We start from the raw sequence: 24,255 nt of genomic DNA on the forward strand, positions 1-24,255 counted from the left end.
AAAACAACGTTCAACGTAAACATATTTCGTGACGTTTTCTTATTAAATAATTATATATTCATAAAAAAGCAGAAAAAAATAAAAAGCCAAGCCCAACGAAATTAGACGTATAACCATCTTGAGAGCGAAATTGTTATTTTTTTTTATTTCTTTTTTTTTTTCCTTACGGGTTTGATGCTGATTTAAATCACTACAAGCTGTATCTGACGGTAAATAAATTGAATGTGAGCGTTATATAATTCAGAATCGAAGATATCATTAATTATTTGAGGAGGTCTTAAATTGTGCGCATCAAATGGATTGATGATATGTCTTCAAATAATTAAAGATATCTACAATATTATTTGAGTTTATGTTAAATAGGCACTTCGTAAGGGGGGGGGGGGCTAAGTGTGCCAATGTTTTATATACTGCAGTGACTGAGGAAAATGCGGGTGATACATGTAAGGCACAAAAAAGGAGGGGGGGGGGGGGGGCGCGAAGTCTCTCTCTGTTAAAATGTCATTAGACCGAAGTGTCAATGATCGTACTATATATATGTGCTGTTGAGTCAGTGAAGTGTCTCGGACGGGCCGGCCCGATGAATGGGCGCTGGGCACAATAATTGAATTATATACATTGCTCTCTTCAATTGATGATATCATTATTTATTTTTTTCAATTTACTTCCCGTTAATTACAGCTTGCTCGCAAAGCTCATGGGTAGTGTTTATGCTTATTTCTCATATATTTCTACTTATTGATAAAATTGCCGACTCCTGTGAAATGATCCGGAAAGATATCGGGCATCGCTGTCCAAACTACAATTACCGATTGCCGCTTATATTTTGCCGCTTGTGGAAAATGGCGTCGTTGAAGACTCCGTGCAAGTACGGGGGGAATTGTTACAGGAAAAATCCACAACATTTACGCGATTACAGCCATCCACAGGATTTACAGGAATCTGAACAGGATAAAAACACAACGAAACGGAAAAGAGACGCCGATGACACAGATCCAGAACACAAGAAAAGAAATCGTGAAAGTGTCCGCAAGAAAGACGAAAAGGACCAAGGGAAATCAGAGGAAGAAAGTGAAGACGCTTCTGATTTCGCAAATGGAAAGAGTTGTGAGAGTGATGATGAAGAAGAGGAAAGCGTGGAAGATCTTCCATCTCCTGATAATGTCCGAGATAACATCAAAAAGAAATATCTCATGGAAATGCCAGAGGATTTCTACCAGTTCTGGGATTTCTGCAAGAAGCTAGATGGCTCTCATCCAGAGAATGTTATGAAATCGTTGATTGGTTTTACGCTTGTTGGACCATATGACATCTTGGCAGGGAAACATAAGGGTGTCAACAAAAACAAGAAAGGGAGAAAACCCAACTTTCTCTTGCATTACCGCTATTATTATGATCCACCAGAATTTACCACAGTTGTCAAAGGAGATGATAATAAATTGTTTCATATAGGATATTTCAGGGACGATCCATCAGAAATGCCAGTTTTTGTTGCAGTAAATGAAGCTAGTGAATCGTGCAAAATAGTCCCCAAAGGAGAGAACATATTCGGTGCTGTTAAAAATCTCATTGATGAAGAACTGAAGTCGAAATCCATTAATCAGGACAAGAGGAAAAAGCTACAGGATTTCCAGAACCAATTAGTTGATTTTGCAAAATCAAAAGACATTTGTTTGGACTTGCAGAGCTCTGGAATGAAAAGGCGAAACAAAAAAGTTGTGTGCAAGAGTTTCCATGGAGCAGGAATAGTTGTTCCTGTTGATGAAAATGAAGTTGGATATCGACCAGTTCCCGAAACTCCTGCAGACTTGAAGAAGATGTTCAAGAAAGTTGTTGACAGCAAAACCGAAGAAGAAAGAGACAAGAATATGGACCCAATTCAGGAACTCATCACTTTAATACAGTTTGCAAATGATGAATGTGATTATGGGGAAGGACTTGAACTCGGCATTGACCTTTTCTCATTTGGAGGGGATGCCCTTCATTCCCTCATCAAACACTTACTTCCCCTTGCTTATCAGCTTCTTGGACGTTTGGAATTCAAAGAAATTATTGAAATGCATTTGAGACGCAGATCACGTTATGTAAACAATGAATTGGAAATCTGAGAAAGGAAAACATTCAGTTCTATATTATATAACATGCAATTTTTTTATATACTACTTCGTAGATATTAGTTTACTTGTCATTGTTAGAGTAACAATTTACGTCTCATGGAGTGTATGCCACTGTACAAAATTAAGACTTGTATTTCATTGTCAATCATTTACATGTCAACAATAGTTACAATACATATCATTTCAATTATCCAGAATCTGGTTCCTTTTTAAGTTGTATGCAGAGGGCAAGGAAACCTTGGGGTATTTTTGAGCAGAATATTACTGACAAAAGATCCCACTGGGCAGAAACAAATAATGAGTCCAATAAAGCTACTCCTGTCTACCACGTTTTATATAGGAGACTAAAAAATAAAACCCCAATAGAAATCTTTCTATATCATTATGGCATCCATAACATTCTTACATTGAATCACTGGCAGTGATATTGACCTCTGTATCCAGAAATGAATAGGGATCTCCACCTTCCCAACTTTTAACATTGCAACAAGTGTGAGACACTCTTTATGTAATGTCTTCAATCTGATTAAAATACAGGCTAATGCTATCTATGTATTTATAATATAAGTTTGTATTTTAGTCAGATTCTGATGTCTTCATATGGCGTCCAAAACACATTTGGGCAAAATATTGCATACCGACGACCGATGTAAATGATGAGTAGAAGCCGAGATCAGCCATGGGTATCCAGCGGTGCTGGTTTTGTGGGGATAACATTTGAATATACACGATTTTGATTAATTGTGTGTACTATTTTCTGGAGAAAAAAAAGTGTTGTGGATGCCAGAGAAATGTAATGAACCCGACTCGATTCAAACCCCAGATCCTCTAAATCTCTAGTCGGTGCTCAACCAACTGAGCTATCTAAACCATCAGCGATCGAACCCATCTGACTGCCACAGAAGGAATACCAGTATTAGACTAGACATAAGTCTAACAGACACCATGGAAATCCTCCAAAATTGTAAAAATTATGGCCCCAGGGTAAAGCTATTTGGATCATTTTCTAAAAGAACATTTCATCTTTTCAGAAATCTCCATTAAGTACAAAAATCGAGTGTAGAACGTGTTGGAGAAAGTTATCCAAGTGTTTGAGAATGTTGTAAAGGTCGTGTAGAGAGAAAGTGGTCACTCACTGTGGAATTAAGTGCTAAGTTTATAAGCTATGGACTCACTGATTCATAAAATGGCCTTGTAAATTCCATTTAAAACTATACCTGCTTGTTCCAATTTCTAAACCTAGCTTAAATATGTAGAGTAGAAATATTTGTATTAGTCATAAAGCATTTCTTCAACATTTTCAACGGAGCTAATTTGTGAGGTTCTTAATTTCTTATACTTTTATGGCAAAATGAGGTATCCTTTCTGATTTCTTGGTAGAAAAACCAGTGACAAGCTGTTTAAGTTTTGCTTGAATCGTTTATTTAACTTTCTTGCATCCCAAATAATTGTGTCCCAGATACAGGGAAAGATTCTTGGTCAAAAGATAGATAAGCGTCTCGAACTTCGATTGAATCTTAACTGTGTGATTGACACATTAGTATCATTGCAGTTTTTTTTCTTTCAATAATTGCAACAGATAAAGTTGGGGAGGGGTTTAGAAAGCTTCAAATTCATTTCTCTTGTTAAAAGGTCACGGGAGCAATGTCTTGGTTACCAATGTTGAGGATCCATTAGAAAGACTACCTATCGATGTTTCAGCATTGGACTTGGTATTTACAAGGTAGGTGACAGAAAATGCATGTTGTCTAGGTCAAACAATTACTCGCCACGCTGATGTCCCGAGTACTATATGGTACCCTGTTGCTAGGGGATATTCTGCTTGATGATGCTCTTTCAAATCGCAACTCCTAGAATAAGTCTACAGTGGAAATTCAAAGAATCTCCATGTAAAAAGGCTTCAGTTAGTAAATGGTCATCTCTCGGTAAGAGAGACAGGCGAGCATTGCTTGTTATCTGAAATTTAATGTATAAATCACCACTCCTCGTATTCGAGAAATGATGGCTGTGTAGGAGAAATTTCTTGGAGAATAACCTCTGAGGTTGGGAAATAAAAATCGAGTCAGAAGGGCAACACAATATTTTTCAACAATGTCTTGAAATAATTTTAATTCTTCAACAATTCCAACATTATTTCTATTTCAATATGGTGATGTTTGCAACATGCACAAAGTTTCTTTAGGAGAGGTACATCCCATTGCCCACCACATCAAAGTATATAATCTCCCAGGAAAAAACTTGCTGAAAATTTAACCTTGGCAGAGAGTGCCAGAAATATAGCTACTCCATCTTGATCTTAACGTGTCTGGGATAAGGGAAGAGCTTAACTACTGGTATTTTGAATAACCCCTGCTTCAACAAGAAAAAGTATTGTATTGTTGGGAGATGAGTGCAGAAATAAAAGTGGCATCCCCTCCAATTGGTTGATTTATAAGAACAATTGTTGCATTTGGCAATAGTATTGAGCATTACATTTTGATTTGTTAAGTCACTTTCAAGACATTCCTCATGCAGGACCATGTTTGCATGTGTAATGGGGAGGGAGAAAATGCGATGGACCAGACTGGGATTCAAACCCAGTCCCCCTGAATCTGTAGTCAGTTGCTCCACCAACTTAGCTGACTCACCAAAGGCAATCAAACTCACCTGACCACCACATTCCTCCCTCCTTAAAAATCTTCACACCTTTAAAACATCAATCCAGGATTTTTCCTCTGGCAGGCATTTTCACTTGTCAGTTTCAGGACTAGTCTATGCACCCAATGCAACCAGAAAGGAGAAATTGCAATGGACCAGACAAGGATTTGAACCCAGGCCCTCTGAATCTCTAGTCAGGTGCTCCATCAACTGAGTTCTCTGGCCCCCAGCAATCAAAGCCGCCCGACAACCACACATGAACTCATCACAGCTTAATAAGTATTTGTACAACTTCATCAATGTGAAATACTTAATAAGACAGTGTTTGTATGACTTTGTCACATCTAACATCTACGTACTTGAGGCGGTGTTTGCATGTGTTCATTACAGCTCAAGTGCTTAAAACAATTAGTGTTTGTATTCTTTCCTTACAGCTGGAGTGCTTATGACCATGCTTGCACAAGTTCATTACATAGTCTTATAGTATCTCCATATTGTGAACACTTTGTCATTAAAGATATGGTGCAAATTTTCCTTATTCATTCTTATTTCATCCTAATTCATTCTTCATCTGCAGAAAAGGACAAACAAAAACACACTACGAAAACTCGGTTAATAGTTCGTTACATCATCCTTAATTTTGTAGCTTGTTTTTCTTGTTCCTTTACACAATACAAATCCACCCAATTCCGTAACACTGTGCTCGGTTAGTTAAATTACATAAAAACAACAAAAGCTGACAGCGAGTGTAAAAAAGAATGCATATCTATTCAGTAATCACCATACAAAATGTAATTATGGATATGCTTAATAAGAAAAGAACTACAAAACAGCAAGCTGATGGTATCCAAAAAAAGTATAAATAAATACATCAATTTCAATTTTACAAAAATAGACATTTCACACTTTGGTAGTGCTAATAACCCTGTTGATCACTCTTTACATGTAAATTTACAGTGTTTCTTCATAAATCCAATTTGGTGAATGTAGAACGCAATTTTCTATATCTAACTGTAACTCCTTAATTTCTTGTGCTGGTGCAAAGGAAAGAAAATGTCCATGAACTTCCAATTCTAATCGCATCTTTTAAACCATTCCAGAAAATCAAATCGTTACTGCATGATAATTTTTAGCTACGGATGTTCTTGAAAATAATACAGGCACTTTTGACAGCTTTTATTCCTCTCACGATATGTGATGAGCATGCAGGGTTGCCTCCCAGAGTTCGCCCGAGTGCTTCAAGGACCTGTAAAATAAAAACAGACAATTATATTCATCAAGCTAAGTGTGTAGAGCATAAAAAAATTATAGCAAAATGCCCGAAAGCTAGTGTTTCACATCACTCTTCACAGAATCTTGTACAAATATTGGCCATCTAAATGTAACTTTGTACTATATGATAAAGTCCATAAATTCAGAAAAATTTCTAAAATTCCCATTTCATGTGAATGTTTTGCAGATTAAAAAATTTTACGGCAATATTCATAGATGAAAACTTTGAACCTCAATTGTAAGGCCACCAACTACAAGTTGACTCCAGAGCTAAAATTGACATGATATTACATACGGATTAATTAATTGTTGCCTGGTAACTCTTCTGGATTTTTCTTCAATATGTATTCACTTATAAAACCTTTGCACTCTCACTGTGACTGTATGATAACTTGATGGTCATATTCATAGACCAAGGGCCATGTTTATAGATAAAGAGCCATGTTTGTTGCTAAATGACTATGTTTATTGCTAAAGGGCTATGTTTATTGCTAAAGAGCCATGTTTATAGATAATAGATAAAGGGCTATGTTTATTGCTAAAGGGCCATGTTTATTGCTAAAGGGCTATGTTTATTGCTAAAGGACCATGTTTATTGCTAAAGGGCCATGTTTATTGCTAAAGTGCTATGTTTATACATAAAGGGCTATGTTTATTGCTAAAGGGCCATGTTTATTGCTAAAGGGCCATGTTTACAGATAAAGGGATATGTTTATAGACAAGAGGCCCAGGGGCCTTATAGGTCACCTGAGTATCATGTAACAACCTTCCAATGTTTGAATTAGGTTTGTGTTTAAATATAAGAATTTTACTTTTGGATGGAAGAAACATTGAATAGCTATGTGGTCATGAAGTACATGTGTCATTTTTATGTTCAATCAATAATCCTTTTTAAAAAACCTAGGTCTGAGACATCATAAAGAAAAGGGTTATTTACTCCTTAGATAAAACCAATATAAGAAGATTTTCAAAGAATTTCTACATTTTCACTATTTGACCAATAGAGCCCCACCCTAACACAAGAACCCCTGCCCCAGGGGCCATGAATTTCACAATTTTGGTAGAGGGCTCAACGCTCATTATAATTATGCCCACAGTTTGGCTTCTTGATGTCCAGGAGTAAAGAAGAAGATTTTTTAAAATTACATTCATTTTGATGGTTTTTGCCCCACCCCTCAGGCCCCAGGGGGGCAGGGACCACGAATTTCACAATTTTTGTTCCCCTCCACCCACAGATGCTATATGCCAAAATTGGTTGAAATTGGTTCAGGGGTTTCAGAGAAGAAGCTGAAAATGTTCAAATGTTAACACACGACGAACGACGACGGACAAAAACAGATAGCAATAGGTCACCTGAATGATTCAGGTGACCTAATAAATGGCCATGTTTATAGATAAAGGGCTATGTTTATAGCTAAAGGGCTATGTTTATAGATAAAGGGCTATGTTTATAGCTAAAGGGCCATGTTCATAGATAAAGGGCTATATTTATAGATAAAGGGCTATGTTTATTGCTAAAGGGATATGTTTATTGCTAAAGGACTATGTTTATTGCTAAAGAGCCATGTTTATAGATAAAGAGCCATGTTTATAGATAAAGGGCTATGTTTATAGCTAAAGGGCTATGTTTATTGCTAAAGGGCCATGTTCATAGATAAAGGGCTATATTTATAGATAAAGGGCTATGTTTATTGCTAAAGGGCTATGTTTATTGCTAAAGGACTATGTTTATTGCTAAAGGGCTATGTTTATTGCTAAAGGGCCATGTTTATAGATAAAGGGCTATGTTTATTGCTAAAGGGCTATGTTTATTGCTAAAGGGCCATGTTCATACATGTAGATAAAGGGCTATATTTATAGATAAAGGGCTATGTTTATTGCTAAAGGACTATGTTTATTGCTAAAGGGCTATGTTTATTGTTAAAGGGCTATGTTTATAGATAAAGGGCTATGTTTATAGCTAAAGGGCTATGTTTATTGCTAAAGGGCCATGTTTAGAGATAAAGAGCCATGTTTATAGATAAAGAGCCAAGTTTATTGCTAAAGGGCTATGTTTATTGCTAAAGGGCTATATTTATTGCTAAAGGGCCATGTTTATAGATAAAGGGCTATGTTTATTGCTAAAGGGCTATGTTTATTGCTAAAGGGCTATGTTTATTGCTAAAGGGCCATGTTTATAGATAAAGGGCTATGTTTATTGCTAAAGGGCTATGTTTATTGCTAAAGGGTTATGTTTATTGCTAAAGGGCCATGTTTATAGATAAAGAGTCATGTTTATAGATAAAGGGCTATGTTTATTGCTAAAGGGCTATGTTTATAGATAAAGGGCTATGTTTATAGCTAAAGGGCTATGTTTATTGCTAAAGGGCCATGTTCATAGATAAAGGGCTATATTTATAGATAAAGGGCTATGTTTATTGCTAAAGGACTATGTTTATTGCTAAAGGACTATGTTTATTGCTAAAGTGCTATGTTTATAGATAAAGGGCTATGTTTATTGCTAAAGGGCTATGGGCTATGTTTATTGCTAAAGGGCTACGTTTATTGCTAAAGGGCCATGTTCAAAGATAAAGGGCTATATTTACAGATAAAGGGCTATGTTTGTTGCTAAAGGGCTATGTTTTGAGCAACTCGAAACCACGAGGATGTTGACAAACAGGCCCCCCTCTAGATACGATTTTGTCATATTATAGCTCTAGTGATCATGATGGTCAAGGTTGAACAAAATTCAATCTGCACTGGTTTAGTAGTTTTGTAATTTCTGTCTAATCATTCTAAAGAACATTTTATAATACTGCATCATATCTTTATTTATTTTTAATTATCACTTTATGAGAACAAGTGACACTCTCTTTATTGAAGAATTTTTGGCTAAATTGCTTGATTTTTTCCAGAAATTATGGACGCTTGACCAACTTTCATCAACATCTGGCTAAAGTGAAAATAAAGATTGAAAATGTCCAAGTTCCATGAGAAAATAAAGTCTAATTTCATGTCCAGGTGAACTTGATTTTTCACACATGAAACAAATAGATTGGCTGTAAATATTCCTTTTTACCTATAAATATTCCTTTTTACCTGTAAATTTTTAATTTGAAGAGTAATTTACCAGTACTTACTTCACAATGTCGATAAAAGACTGGGAGAGGGTTTTCATTTGGTACGAAATTCCATGCTTTTTACACAAGGACTTCACAAGTGGCTGGATTTTATACAGGTTATGTCGTGGCATGGTGGGGAACAAGCTAAAATAAATCCACATGCATTCTTCTTTTTTTTTTTATATTTTCTGACATGCAATTTTCATTCAATGAAGATGATTATTAATTGAGTAAGTGTACATCAAACATGGGTTAAAACACATTTCTGAGGAATGCCAAAACAGCTCTATATCTGTAATTTGCTACACCCTTTGTCCCTTGATGAGGTCCTTTATACTAATTAAAATCAGGAATTTTCAATAATCGAAAAACGTACAAAAATTAAATCAACACCTTCTCATTCAGAGTTTTTTCTCTATAATATATCTTAAAATTTCCTATCGAATCTATAACTTAAGTTAAAATAATTCACTAAGCATTAAAATTTTGGATAAAATGTGTGAAAATACTGTAATACATGTATGGCTGTAAATAACAACAGTTAAAGTCAACCAACCTATCATTTCCCCTTGAAGGGAGTGAGGGCTGGGTAGTAACTACATTGTATATACTGTGTGAATATGTATTATATATGCTGTAGTCATTGTGCCATAATTTTTTTCTTTTCTCTCTGTTATATGTCTGACATTTGTTTTGTTATTTTGACTGTATGCCAACATGGTGATGTCAATAAATAAACTGAAATTGAAATATACATGTACTGTAAAAGTGGTTATTTATGCTTGGGAGAAATTTACACTAATAAAGCAGTCACGAAATAAATGCGTAAATTTACCCCACACATAGTTATAAATATTTGATATAATAATATACATTACATTCAGTTACCGCATCTTTTTCCCCCCATGCGTATCATTAGATGTGGAAAAACGCATACTTAACCCCCAGTGTAAATAACCACCTCTACAGTACTATGAGAGCATGTATAGCTACTGCTAAAAAACAAGTTTCCTGAATTTTCTTACTGGTGTTCTATTTGGAAATTGAGATGCCCAGTAAACCAATCATTGAAGAAGGATTGTTCAATATCACAAGTGGCCTTCAACTGCAGTTTGATCCATGGTTCAGCGGTGTCTCGGTCTATGTCCATCGGGATGTGGTTCGATTGACTCACCCAGGTAAACCAGTGACTCTCCAGCACTCTGTAGAAAAAAAACGTGTTTGTGAAACAATATACCCCCAGTATCATCACACTCAATAGTGTCAAATTTGACATCAATGAATGACATTGGCCTTAATTAATCACTTAAGACTTGACCTTTTGGTTCATAATGTCTGTAATCTCTATCGCGCACAGTCCAAAAGTTATGACCAATGTTTAATCGCAGAAAGACCAAAATAAATAAGTCCATGATTTTCAAGACATCGAAATATTTAAGTGCTCCAGTTTCATGTCACAGATTTTACAAATGTATTTGTCAAATCTAAGTTACTACATGTATGTGTAAATATTTTCAGTTAATGATTTTGTTTTGAAATTACATCGAAAATCTTCAATAATACAGAGTCTCAACCACTCATGGTTAGTGTGCACGCATTACTAGGAGGCCAGGGTTCGATTTGCGATCCCAGCATCACATCAATTCTAAGACGTTTAACATTAGGTGGTGACTGTTCCTTCACAAAGTCACTGTGGCCAAACGTCATTTGGATACAACCATTCCTACACAGGATACAATCATTCCTACACAGGATACAACCAGTCCTATGCAGGATACAACCAGTCCTACACAGAATACAATCGTGCTTTTAATGCAGAGTACAACCAACATGAAGAAAATAAAGGACTGCGACCAATTTACAAGAAATTTTCTGTGTTGAGGTGTTTGAGCAAGTGGTAGGGGATCTGACCAAATGCTATATATCATTCAAACCAGAATTCATTGTGTCACCTGATAGGCTATATAATTCTTAAGAATTATCTGTGTAAAGAAAACTATGGGCCACTTTCTACTCCTCCTCACAGACATCTCCACTCTCCATAGTAAACTGCTGTAAGGGTTAGTTGTACTCTGTGTGAAAAGCATGATTGTATCCTGCATGGGAATGGTTGTGTCCAAATGACGTTTGGCCACGGTGCATGTGCAAAGCGCAGTAAAATTACGGGTCTTTCTGATAAACCACAGGTCCTACGTCGTTGTAGGCATTGGCAGGATTAACAACCTTCACTGCTATGGCGGTAAGCACCGTGTATAGGTCTAAATTTCTGTCATTACACCTAAAGTTGGTGACGTCTTTAGTACGAGTGAAAAATTCTCAAATGGGACATAAAAACAGTGTATAAACAAAACTAATTCTTGAATACTGGAATCATGTACGTTCTCAAAACGAGAAATACATGAACTATAAAACTTCTCTTTATGTCCTACACCTTACCTCATTATTTCATAATACACTAGAGTCCATCCTAATCCTAGTATATTTGTATACAAGTAGAAAAATTTCACATAAAAGGCCATGACCACGATGAAATCCTGGAATTCAAAAAATATATAATAATTTGTAAATCTGACAAAAATAATTTCTTTCAAGAACATTCTTACATTTGCAATAAATCTTCTTTTTTTTAAATACACTGATTTCTTTTATATATGCATGTACTAGAATACATATTGTTCAAATTCATTATCATGTTAAGTATCAATGTATTTGGGTTACTTTTTCCTAAAACACACTAAATTGGATGCTATACATATGTACATATGTTGTACTGTATTGAACCTGCCTTTTAAATATACAATACATACATAGCAAAATCATTGCAGAATATACACCCCCCTCCTACACAATTTTGTTGAGGGGAAGCATAATGAGAAAACATTCCATGTATCATGCTAAAACAAATTATAAATATACCTTCCATAACCTTCTGGTGAAAATATGCCTAAACAACATAAACTGGAAATAAACTGGGAAAAGTAGTGGTGGACCAACTGTAAAACAAGACAGAAAAAATCATAAAAATATTACTATACCTACTACAAATATAGAGAAAGAACATTGAAGAGGTAGAATGACTGGGCCCATCCGATATCCCAGTACATTGTGTGTTTGATTAGTCTTGGGTCTTTCGGAAATGATCTTAAAAACGTAGGTCCCGTGACATGGGAGGTATTGACAGTATATGATAAAGAACCTTTACTGCTACGGGCATAAGCACCATGCATGCATCAAAATTTGTGGCATTTCACTCGAAGTTGGTGATGTCTCTGTGTGAGTGAAAAATTTCTTGAATGGGATGTAAAATAACAAATCTTTATGAATTCATATGGCGAGATTCTTTGTTAAAATTTATAAACAATTTAAGCAACATTACAATTCTTAAGTCTGATACGAAAATGAAGTTTTCATATGTAAACATGTTGGTGCCTTTATCATTGGCCGTCAACAGTAAAAACATGTCTTCCTTCCACTCCATCCAATAAAGCGCGAATTAACACACAGTTACAGCAAGGCTCACTTCATCGTTTGTTCTAGATCTATATATGTTTATTGAAATTGAATAGAATGGATTTCTGGTTCACCAAAATTAATGAAGAAAAGAAGTGTGCACTGAAGAAGAATCAAATTGTACTCACTGAGGAAGAAGTACTTATGTTGCTGGTTGTACGGCATGCTGGATTTGTTGGATTTAGCAACCTTACAAAATAAAAACAAACATCAATGAAGAGTCTTTGTACATTACAGAGAGTTTTAAAAGCAATCAGTAATCTATACTTTCAGAGAGATAACAAATATCTATAATACATGAAATAATTATTTTGTATGAAAAGGTGAAGATAACGAAGAGTGATTAATCTCATAACTCCTATAAGCAGTACAAAATAGAGAGTTGGGCAAACACGGACCCCTGGATATACCAGAGGTGGGATCAGGTGCCTAGGAGGAGTAAGCATCCCTTGTCGACCAGTCACACCCGCCGTGAGCCCTATATCTTGATCAGGTAAAATGAGTAACCATAGGCAGAATCAGTGTGCCAAGAACAGCCTAGCAATCGGTATGCAACAAGTCAGACAGCATTTGACCCAATAATAGGTTGTGTGTTGGCAAATTAGATCTTTATAATGACCACAGAAGTCTCAAAATGCTGACTTTAGACGAGACTATTGAAACCCCTGTACATGTAACATCAACTTGTTTGTCAGTAGCCTGCATCAATTTAAAACTGATCATACGGAGAACATGCTTGTGCGTATTGAATCAGTTGAAAGATATTATCCAGGTGGTAATGGAATATTGCTACATACATGTATGTATGTGTATATTGCACGAAACTCATGATTGTGATACATACTTCTACAGGCATTCTTTCACCCACAACAAACAGCTGATCTACACGGACATCAGGATCTTTGCCCATCTATAAATAAACATGATATAAGAATGTATAAAATGCAGCAGGGGTGGCAAGTTAAATCTGTATTGAGAATGAAATTTAAAATCTGAAATATTTTTCACAACTGTGATAAGATTACCATACCACATAAGGCTGACCACATTGGGATTATAAACAGACAATCTTACCAATTAGGATTATAATAGGTTACACACTTAGCACAACTAGTTTATAACTAGTTTATAACTAGACACAACGGGATTATAGATAGGACACATTAGGATTATAACTAGACACATTAAGTTTATAACTAGACACATTAAGTTTATAACTAGACACATCAGGATTATAGATAGGACACATTAGGGTTATAACTAGACACATTAAGTTTATAACTAGACACATCAGGATTATAGATAGGACACATTAGGATTATAACTAGACACATTAAGTTTATAACTAGACACATCAGGATTATAGATAGGATACATCAGGATTATAGATAGGATACATCAGGATTATAGATAGGACACATTAGGATTATAACTAGACACATTAAGTTTATAACTAGACACATCAGGATTATAGATAGGATACATTAGGGTTACAACTAGACACATTAAGTTTATAACTAGACACATCAGGATTATAGATAGGATACATCAGGATTATAGATAGGATACATTAGGGTTATAACTAGACACATCAGGATTATAGATAGGATACATTAGGGTTACAACTAGACACATCAGGATTATAGATAGGATACATTAGGGTTACAACTAGACACATTAAGTTTATAACTAGACACATCAGGATTATAGATAGGACACATTAGGGTTACAACTAGACACATCAGGATTATAGATAGGATACATTAGGGTTACAACTAAACACATTAAGTTTATAACTAGACACATCAGGATTATAGATAGGACACATTAGGGTTATAACTAGACACATTAAGTTTATAACTAGACACATCAGGATTATAGATAGGACACATTAGGGTTATAACTAGACACATTAAGTTTATAACTAGACACATCAGGATTATAGATAGGATACATTAGGGTTACAACTAGACACATTAAGTTTATAACTAGACAATTAAGTTTATAACTAGACACATCAGGATTATAGATAGGACACATTAGGGTTACAACTAGACACATCAGGATTATAGATAGGACACATTAGGGTTATAACTAGACACATTAAGTTTATAACTAGACACATCAGGATTATAGATAGGACACATTAGGATTACAACTAGACACATTAAGTTTATAACTAGACACATCAGGATTATAGATAGGACACATTAGGATTACAACTAGACACATTAAGTTTATAACTAGACACATCAGGATTATAGATAGGACACATTAGGATTATAACTAGACACATTAAGTTTATAACTAGACACATTAAGTTTATAACTAGACACATCAGGATTATAGATAGGACACATTAGGGTTATAACTAGACACATTAAGTTTATAACTAGACACATCAGGATTATAGATAGGACACATTAGGATTATAACTAGACACATTAAGTTTATAACTAGACACATCAGGATTATAGATAGGATACATTAGGGTTACAACTAGACACATTAAGTTTATAACTAGACACATTAAGTTTATAACTAGACACATCAGGATTATAGATAGGATACATCAGGATTATAGATAGGATACATCAGGATTATAGATAGGATACATCAGGATTATAGATAGGACACATTAGGATTATAACTAGACACATTAAGTTTATAACTAGACACATCAGGATTATAGATAGGACACATTAGGGTTACAACTAGACACATTAAGTTTATAACTAGACACATCAGGATTATAGATAGGATACATCAGGATTATAGATAGGATACATTAGGGTTATAACTAGACACATCAGGATTATAGATAGGATACATTAGGGTTACAACTAGACACATCAGGATTATAGATAGGATACATTAGGGTTACAACTAGACACATTAAGTTTATAACTAGACAATTAAGTTTATAACTAGACACATTAAGTTTATAACTAGACACATCAGGATTATAGATAGGACACATTAGGGTTACAACTAGACACATTAAGTTTATAACTAGACACATCAGGATTATAGATAGGATACATTAGGGTTATAACTAGACACATTAAGTTTATAACTAGACACATCAGGATTATAGATAGGATACATTAGGGTTACAACTAGACACATCAGGATTATAGATAGGACACATTAGGGTTACAACTAGACACATTAAGTTTATAACTAGACACATCAGGATTATAGATAGGATACATTAGGGTTATAACTAGACACATTAAGTTTATAACTAGACACATCAGGATTATAGATAGGATACATTAGGGTTACAACTAGACACATCAGGATTATAGATAGGATACATTAGGGTTACAACTAGACACATTAAGTTTATAACTAGACACATCAGGATTATAGATAGGATACATTAGGGTTATAACTAGACACATTAAGTTTACAACTAGACACATCAGGATTATAGATAGGATACATTAGGGTTACAACTAGACACATTAAGTTTATAACTAGACACATCAGGATTATAGATAGGATACATTAGGGTTACAACTAGACACATCAGGATTATAGATAGGATACATTAGGGTTACAACTAGACACATCAGGATTATAGATAGGACACATTAGGGTTACAACTAGACACATCAGGATTATAGATAGGATACATTAGGGTTACAACTAGACACATTAAGTTTATAACTAGACAATTAAGTTTACAACTAGACACATCAGGATTATAGATAGGATACATTAGGGTTACAACTAGACACATCAGGATTATAGATAGGATACATTAGGGTTACAACTAGACACATTAAGTTTATAACTAGACACATTAAGTTTATAACTAGACACATCAGGATTATAGATAGGATACATTAGGATTACAACTAGACACATTAAGTTTATAACTAGACACATCAGGATTATAGATAGGACACATTAGGGTTACAACATTAAGTTTATAACTAGACACATCAAGATTATAGATAGGATACATTAGGGTTATAACTAGACACATTAAGTTTATAACTAGACAATTAAGTTTATAACTAGACACATCAGGATTATAGATAGGACACATTAGGGTTATAACATTAAGTTTATAACTAGACACATCAGGATTATAGATAGGATACATTAGGGTTACAACTAGACACATTAAGTTTATAACTAGACACATCAGGATTATAGATAGGATACATTAGGGTTATAACATTAAGTTTATAACTAGACACATCAGGATTATAGATAGGATACATTAGGGTTACAACTAGACACATTAGGGTTATAACTAGACACATTAAGTTTATAACTAGACACATCAGGATTATAGATAGGACACATTAGGGTTACAACTAGACACATCAGGATTATAGATAGGATACATTAGGGTTACAACTAGACACATCAGGATTATAGATAGGACACATTAGGGTTACAACTAGACACATCAGGATTATAGATAGGATACATTAGGATTACAACTAGACACATTAAGTTTATAACTAGACACATCAGGATTATAGATAGGACACATTAGGGTTACAACTAGACACATTAAGTTTATAACTAGACACATCAGGATTATAGATAGGATACATTAGGGTTACAACTAAACACATTAAGTTTATAACTAGACACATCAGGATTATAGATAGGATACATTAGGATTATAACTAGACACATTAAGTTTATAACTAGACACATTAAGTTTATAACTAGACACATCAGGATTATAGATAGGACACATTAGGATTATAACTAGACACATTAAGTTTATAACTAGACACATCAGGATTATAGATAGGACACATTAGGGTTACAACTAGACACATTAAGTTTATAACTAGACACATTAAGTTTATAACTAGACACATCAGGATTATAGATAGGACACATTAGGATTATAACTAGACACATTAAGTTTATAACTAGACACATCAGGATTATAGATAGGATACATTAGGGTTACAACTAGACACATTAAGTTTATAACTAGACACATTAAGTTTATAACTAGACACATCAGGATTATAGATAGGATACATTAGGGTTACAACTAAACACATTAAGTTTATAACTAGAGACATCAGGATTATAGATAGGACACATTAGGGTTACAACTAGACACATCAGGATTATAGATAGGACACATTAGGGTTACAACTAGACACATTAGGGTTATAACTAGACACATTAAGTTTATAACTAGACAATTAAGTTTATAACTAGAGACATCAGGATTATAGATAGGATACATTAGGGTTACAACTAGACACATTAGGATTATAACTAGACACATTAAGTTTATAACTAGACACATCAGGATTATAGATAGGACACATTAGGGTTACAACTAGACACATTAAGTTTATAACTAGACACATTAAGTTTATAACTAGACACATCAGGATTATAGATAGGATACATTAGGGTTACAACTAAACACATTAAGTTTATAACTAGAGACATCAGGATTATAGATAGGACACATTAGGGTTACAACTAGACACATCAGGATTATAGATAGGACACATTAGGGTTACAACTAGACACATTAAGTTTATAACTAGACACATTAAGTTTATAACTAGACACATCAGGATTATAGATAGGACACATTAGGGTTACAACTAGACACATTAGGGTTATAACTAGACACATTAAGTTTATAACTAGACACATCAGGATTATAGATAGGACACATTAGGGTTACAACTAGACACATTAGGGTTATAACTAGACACATTAAGTTTATAACTAGACACATCAGGATTATAGATAGGACACATTAGGGTTACAACTAGACACATTAAGTTTATAACTAGACACATTAAGTTTATAACTAGACAATTAAGTTTATAACTAGACACATCAGGATTATAGATAGGATACATTAGGGTTACAACTAGACACATTAAGTTTATAACTAGACACATCAGGATTATAGATAGGATACATTAGGATTACAACTAGACACATTAAGTTTATAACTAGACACATCAGGATTATAGATAGGATACATTAGGGTTACAACTAGACACATTAAGTTTATAACTAGACACATCAGGATTATAGATAGGACACATTAGGATTATAACTAGACACATTAAGTTTATAACTAGACAATTAAGTTTATAACTAGACACATCAGGATTATAGATAGGATACATTAGGGTTACAACTAGACACATTAAGTTTATAACTAGACACATCAGGATTATAGATAGGACACATTAGGATTATAACTAGACACATTAAGTTTATAACTAGACACATCAGGATTATAGATAGGACACATTAGGATTACAACTAGACACATTAAGTTTATAACTAGACACATTAAGTTTATAACTAGACACATCAGGATTATAGATAGGACACATTAGGGTTACAACTAGACACATTAGGGTTATAACTAGACACATTAAGTTTATAACTAGACACATCAGGATTATAGATAGGATACATTAGGGTTACAACTAGACACATTAAGTTTATAACTAGACACATCAGGATTATAGATAGGATACATTAGGGTTACAACTAGACACATTAAGTTTATAACTAGACACATCAGGATTATAGATAGGACACATTAGGGTTACAACTAGACACATTAGGGTTATAACTAGACACATTAAGTTTATAACTAGACACATCAGGATTATAGATAGGATACATTAGGGTTACAACTAGACACATTAAGTTTATAACTAGACACATCAGGATTATAGATAGGACACATTAGGGTTACAACTAGACACATCAGGATTATAGATAGGATACATTAGGGTTACAACTAGACACATCAGGATTATAGATAGGATACATTAGGGTTATAACTAGACACATTAAGTTTATAACTAGAGACATCAGGATTATAGATAGGACACATTAGGGTTATAACATTAAGTTTATAACTAGACACATCAGGATTATAGATAGGATACATTAGGGTTATAACTAGACACATTAAGTTTATAACTAGACACATCAGGATTATAGATAGGACACATTAGGATTACAACTAGACACATTAAGTTTATAACTAGAGACATCAGGATTATAGATAGGACACATTAGGATTATAACTAGACACATTAAGTTTATAACTAGACACATCAGGATTATAGATAGGACACCCACTTACCACATTGGGTTTGGCATGGTGCTGATAATGCATATGATTCCACCAGCTAGGAGAAGCACCCTTCAAAAGAGAAATGACAATCAATCAGGCATGTATAGGTAGAGATATAAGACTATCTATCAGGCATGTATAGGTAGAGATATAAGAACAGGTATTTGTAGTTCATTCAACTGTAAGTCTAACTGGTTTCTAAAAAGATAGATTATAAATAATACTTATATAAAATTTAGATTCCAAAAAAAGTACACATTTATAATTAGTATAGATATATATCATGCTTTTCAATCAATTTTGAGGATACACAAGAATCCTCCCATACATAGATCAGAACTGAGAAACTTATTCAGATAGATTATAGGAATTTATATTTGATTAATAAATTAAACATCCAGTGATTATTTCAGTCACACACGCAAGAATTCAATTTACAGTAACATTCTTATAAAATCTTACATCTGCTGTTGTCTTTTTAAATACATGTGTATATTGTAAATGAATTAATCCAAATGAATTTGCTCCAAATTAAAAAAAAAAAAAGAACTGAACTGAACCAAAAACTGAAAGGTATAAGTCTAGAATTGTGAATTACCTTTCTTTGATTTGGCAAAACTTTACAGTTTTTTTTTTTTAGTGTAAGAAGAATTTAACCATAAGTATCTATACAATTCATGAATTGGAGATATCTGTCAATAATTCTAGGGAAAACTACAAAATTTCATAATTTATTGTGTTTTCACAATGCCAAAACAGTCTACAAATGCACAAACACCTAGTGTAGATGCTATAAGCAAGCATTTTGTAAAGCAGACGACAATGACCCTTTTCTGGAGATATTTCTCGACAAACGGATTCATTGATATCGAGCCATGCAATAGCAAACCCTGATGTACCACTGCAATGACAAACCCTGGTGTACCACCACAATGACAAACCCTGGTGTACCACTGCAATATAACAAACCCTGATGTACCACTGCAATAACAAACCCTGATGTACCACTGCAATAACAAACCCTGGTGTACCACCACAATGACAAACCCTGGTGTACCACTGCAATAACAAACCCTGATGTACCACTGCAATAACAAACCCTGATGTACCAACACAAAGGCAAACCCTGGTGTACCACCACAATGACAAACCCTGGTGTACCACTGCAATAGCAAACCCTGATGTACCACTGCAATGACAAACCCTGATGTACCAACACAATGGCAAACCCAGGTGTACCACCACAATGACAAACCCAGGTGTACCAACACAATGGCAAACCCTGGTGAAATAAAAAAAATGGCGGTATATAACTTAAGCTCAATGGAATTGAGGATTAGTGTAAGACCACCTGAAAGAAGTCATCACTAGCACTTTCGGTTACACTAGGACAAGTCAAAAGAACTGTTTAGAGACAAGTCTCATTTTGAAATTTGCAGCAGGAATCCGGATCTGGAGGACACTAGGAGAGCAGATTTTCTGACTTTTGTATGGTGGACATAAGACAGATTCGAAAATGGAAACATGATGGTTTGGCGAGGACTTTGCAGGAAACTAATTTTCACCAACTGTACCATGACAACACAGAAACAATGCCCTCACTGAGTAGTGTTATCATAACCACCGTAAAATGGCTGAAATATTGCTAAAACGGTGTGAAACCACAATCAAACAATCAATAGCAGTGTAACGACAGTCCTGGGTTAACATTCCGGCAGGACAACCCTACAGGAAGTGAACACATTCCAGCAGGACAACACAACAGGAAGTGAACACATTCCGGCAGGACAACCCTACAGGAAGTGAACACATTCCAGCAGGACAACACAACAGGAAGTGAACAACAACTCACTCAGAAGGATGTCATTGTCTTATACTAGCCCTCAAAATTCACGGATCTCACGCCAATCAAGCATGTATTGCATCACCTCAGCCAGGGAGTCAAGGTGCACAGATCTCTGTCTTGGAATCTACAGAAACTGGTAGCATCATCTCGAGGAATGGAACAATATTCTAAAGAAACTAGCAGCATCATCTCGAGGAATGGAACAATATTCTACAGAAACTGACAGTATCATCCGGAGGAATGGAACAATACTCTACATAAACTGACAGCATCACCCGGAGGAATGGAACAATACTCTACATACACTGACAGCATCATCCGGAGGAATGGAACAATACTCTACATAAACTGACAGCATCATCCGGAGGAATGGAACAATACTCTACATAAACTGACAGCATCATCCGGAGGAATGGAACAATACTCTACATAAACTGACAGCATCATCCGGAGGAATGGAACAATACTCTACATAAACTGACAGCTCATCCGGAGGAATGGAACAATACTCTACATAAACTGACAGCATCATCCGGAGGAATGGAACAATACTCTACATAAACTGACAGCATCATCCGGAGGAATAGAACAATACTCTATATAAACTGACAGCATCATCCGGAGGAATGGAACAATACTCTACATAAACTGACAGCATCATCCGGAGGAATGGAACAATACTCTACATAAACTGACAGCATCATCCGGAGGAATAGAACAATACTCTACATAAACTGACAGCATCATCCGAAGGAATGGAACAATACTCTAGGAAACTGTATCGGTTGCTATACAAATCCATTCATCAGAGGTTTGTAGCAGGCAGAAGTGATATACGTACTCACTTAATTAAGTTTGACTTGTACCCCAAAGTCATTTGAAGAATTTGAAAATGTTCAGTGTGCATTAAATCTATCTTTATGTATAAATAAAATCTTGTGATTGTAAGCAATTACTTTTATGATTGTTCAACTTTTAATCATTTGACGATTATACCTTTCTATTTTTTGTTCGGTATAACATCTGAAAAATACTAACCACAGACTATCATACATGACATTTACACACACAACAAAAAACAAAAGTCTACAAAGTTGAAACAAGGGGGACTGGTGGTTGAATATACTCTACAGATGAGTGCATATTGTGGAGTGGAGATTTTTTTTTATAAATTCTATAAGGAATACAATTGAATGAAAACCATAAAACTTGTATGAAACACGATAAAGGGATTCCGATTTCATGCTTACTTACATATTGAGGATCTGTAATGCTTATATAATAAGTTTTATAATAAGTTTTATAAAAAAGTATGAAAAGTTAAATATCCAAATTAACAGTATACATATACTAAAATCTGCAAGAGTATATGGTACCAAGACTGTTTAACTAATTTATATACATGAAGTTTTCCTCACAATTTCAACATATGTCACTGATAATGTTACAATGTTTTAAAAGATGCAAATGCTGGAAGTCTACAGATATTTCCAATACCCCCCCCCCCCCCCCCCCCCCCCTCACAGGGGCTTGATTTGAGCACCCGTTTTAAAACACAAGTTCATGCTGGTATATTTGGCAATCATTTCAGTGTATAAAACATGATCAAAAAAATATTGTGTACCTTGTGTACATTATCTTTTTTACAAACTTAATTATCATTATATCCTTTTACAATGTGATTAGAAACATAAATGTTCCAGTCTTATTTGTTTAAAGGGGGACTAAAGCTCAAAATCACTTTAAATAGTTTATATTATCTTATTGTATTACATCGACAGAGCAAGAACACTATTTCGACACCCAAGATTTTGAACATTAATCAGCGTTAATTCCCCCACCAATGCTTGTTATAAATGTATCTTTATGTTCATTAATGTTATAACTTGGTTTGGTACATTTGCGTTATGTGTTTGTTATGTTAACATCATCTGATTGGTAGTACGTTAAAAGGCGATATTACTTATGTGAAATAAACAGACCATACACATACATATATATGCGAGTGTGTACACGGCCTGTGTGTGTGTTTGTGTATATATTAAGACATGTGCAAGTGTGTACATGGCCTGTGTGTGTGTTTGTGTATATATTAGACATGTGCGAGTGTGTACATGGCCTGTGTGTGTGTTTGTGTATATATTAGACATGTGCGAGTGTGTACATGGCCTGTGTGTGTGTTTGTGTATATATTAGACATGTGCGAGTGTGTACATGGCCTGTGTGTGTGTTTGTGTATATATTAAGACATGTGCGAGTGTGTACATGGCCTGTGTGTGTGTTTGTGTATATATTAAGACATGTGCGAGTGTGTACATGGCCTGTGTGTGTGTTTGTGTATATATTAGACATGTGCGAGTGTGTACATGGCCTGTGTGTGTGTTTGTGTATATATTAGACATGTGCGAGTGTGTACATGGCCTGTGTGTGTGTTTGTGTATATATTAGACATGTGCGAGTGTGTACATGGCCTGTGTGTGTGTTTGTGTATATATTAGACATGTGCGACTGTGTACATGGCCTGTGTGTGTGTTTGTGTATATATTAGACATGTGCGACTGTGTACATGGCCTGTGTGTGTGTTTGTGTATATATTAGACATGTGTGAGTGTGTGCACGTGTGTGTGTGTTTGTGAATATATTAGACAT

General features: G+C 34.8%; 2 protein-coding genes across 13 annotated transcripts in view; one reads left to right on the top strand and one right to left on the bottom strand.

The window, feature by feature from the left end:
- The first annotated feature begins 808 nt into the window (after positions 1 to 808).
- On the top strand, positions 809 to 2,314 carry LOC125681861 (histone PARylation factor 1-like). The gene has a single exon (XM_048922115.2). It carries the CDS (start codon positions 843 to 845, stop codon positions 2,106 to 2,108), a length of 1,266 nt encoding a protein of 421 aa, XP_048778072.2. The 5' UTR covers positions 809 to 842; the 3' UTR covers positions 2,109 to 2,314.
- A 3,182-nt stretch (positions 2,315 to 5,496) lies between these two features.
- Positions 5,497 to 24,255, bottom strand: part of LOC125679199 (acyl-CoA 6-desaturase-like) — a 32,414-nt gene continuing 13,655 nt past the window's right edge. For 10 of the 12 annotated variants that reach the window (XM_056157505.1, XM_056157502.1, XM_048918210.2 and 7 more), the window contains 8 exons: positions 19,770 to 19,829; positions 13,482 to 13,547; positions 12,766 to 12,826; positions 12,044 to 12,120; positions 11,564 to 11,661; positions 10,153 to 10,329; positions 9,146 to 9,271; positions 5,497 to 6,000 (listed from right to left, as the gene is read on the bottom strand). In XM_056157505.1, the coding sequence (XP_056013480.1) occupies positions 5,940 to 6,000; positions 9,146 to 9,271; positions 10,153 to 10,329; positions 11,564 to 11,661; positions 12,044 to 12,120; positions 12,766 to 12,826; positions 13,482 to 13,547; positions 19,770 to 19,829 (726 nt within the window). In that variant the 3' untranslated portion in view covers positions 5,497 to 5,939. The remainder of the gene's footprint in view (positions 6,001 to 9,145; positions 9,272 to 10,152; positions 10,330 to 11,563; positions 11,662 to 12,043; positions 12,121 to 12,765; positions 12,827 to 13,481; positions 13,548 to 19,769; positions 19,830 to 24,255) is intronic. The other 2 variants (XM_056157507.1, XM_056157506.1) reach the window with 1 other exon arrangement.

Source organism: Ostrea edulis, chromosome 2 (assembly GCF_947568905.1).
Source record: "Ostrea edulis chromosome 2, xbOstEdul1.1, whole genome shotgun sequence".
NCBI classification, from domain to species: Eukaryota; Metazoa; Mollusca; class Bivalvia; order Ostreida; family Ostreidae; genus Ostrea; species Ostrea edulis.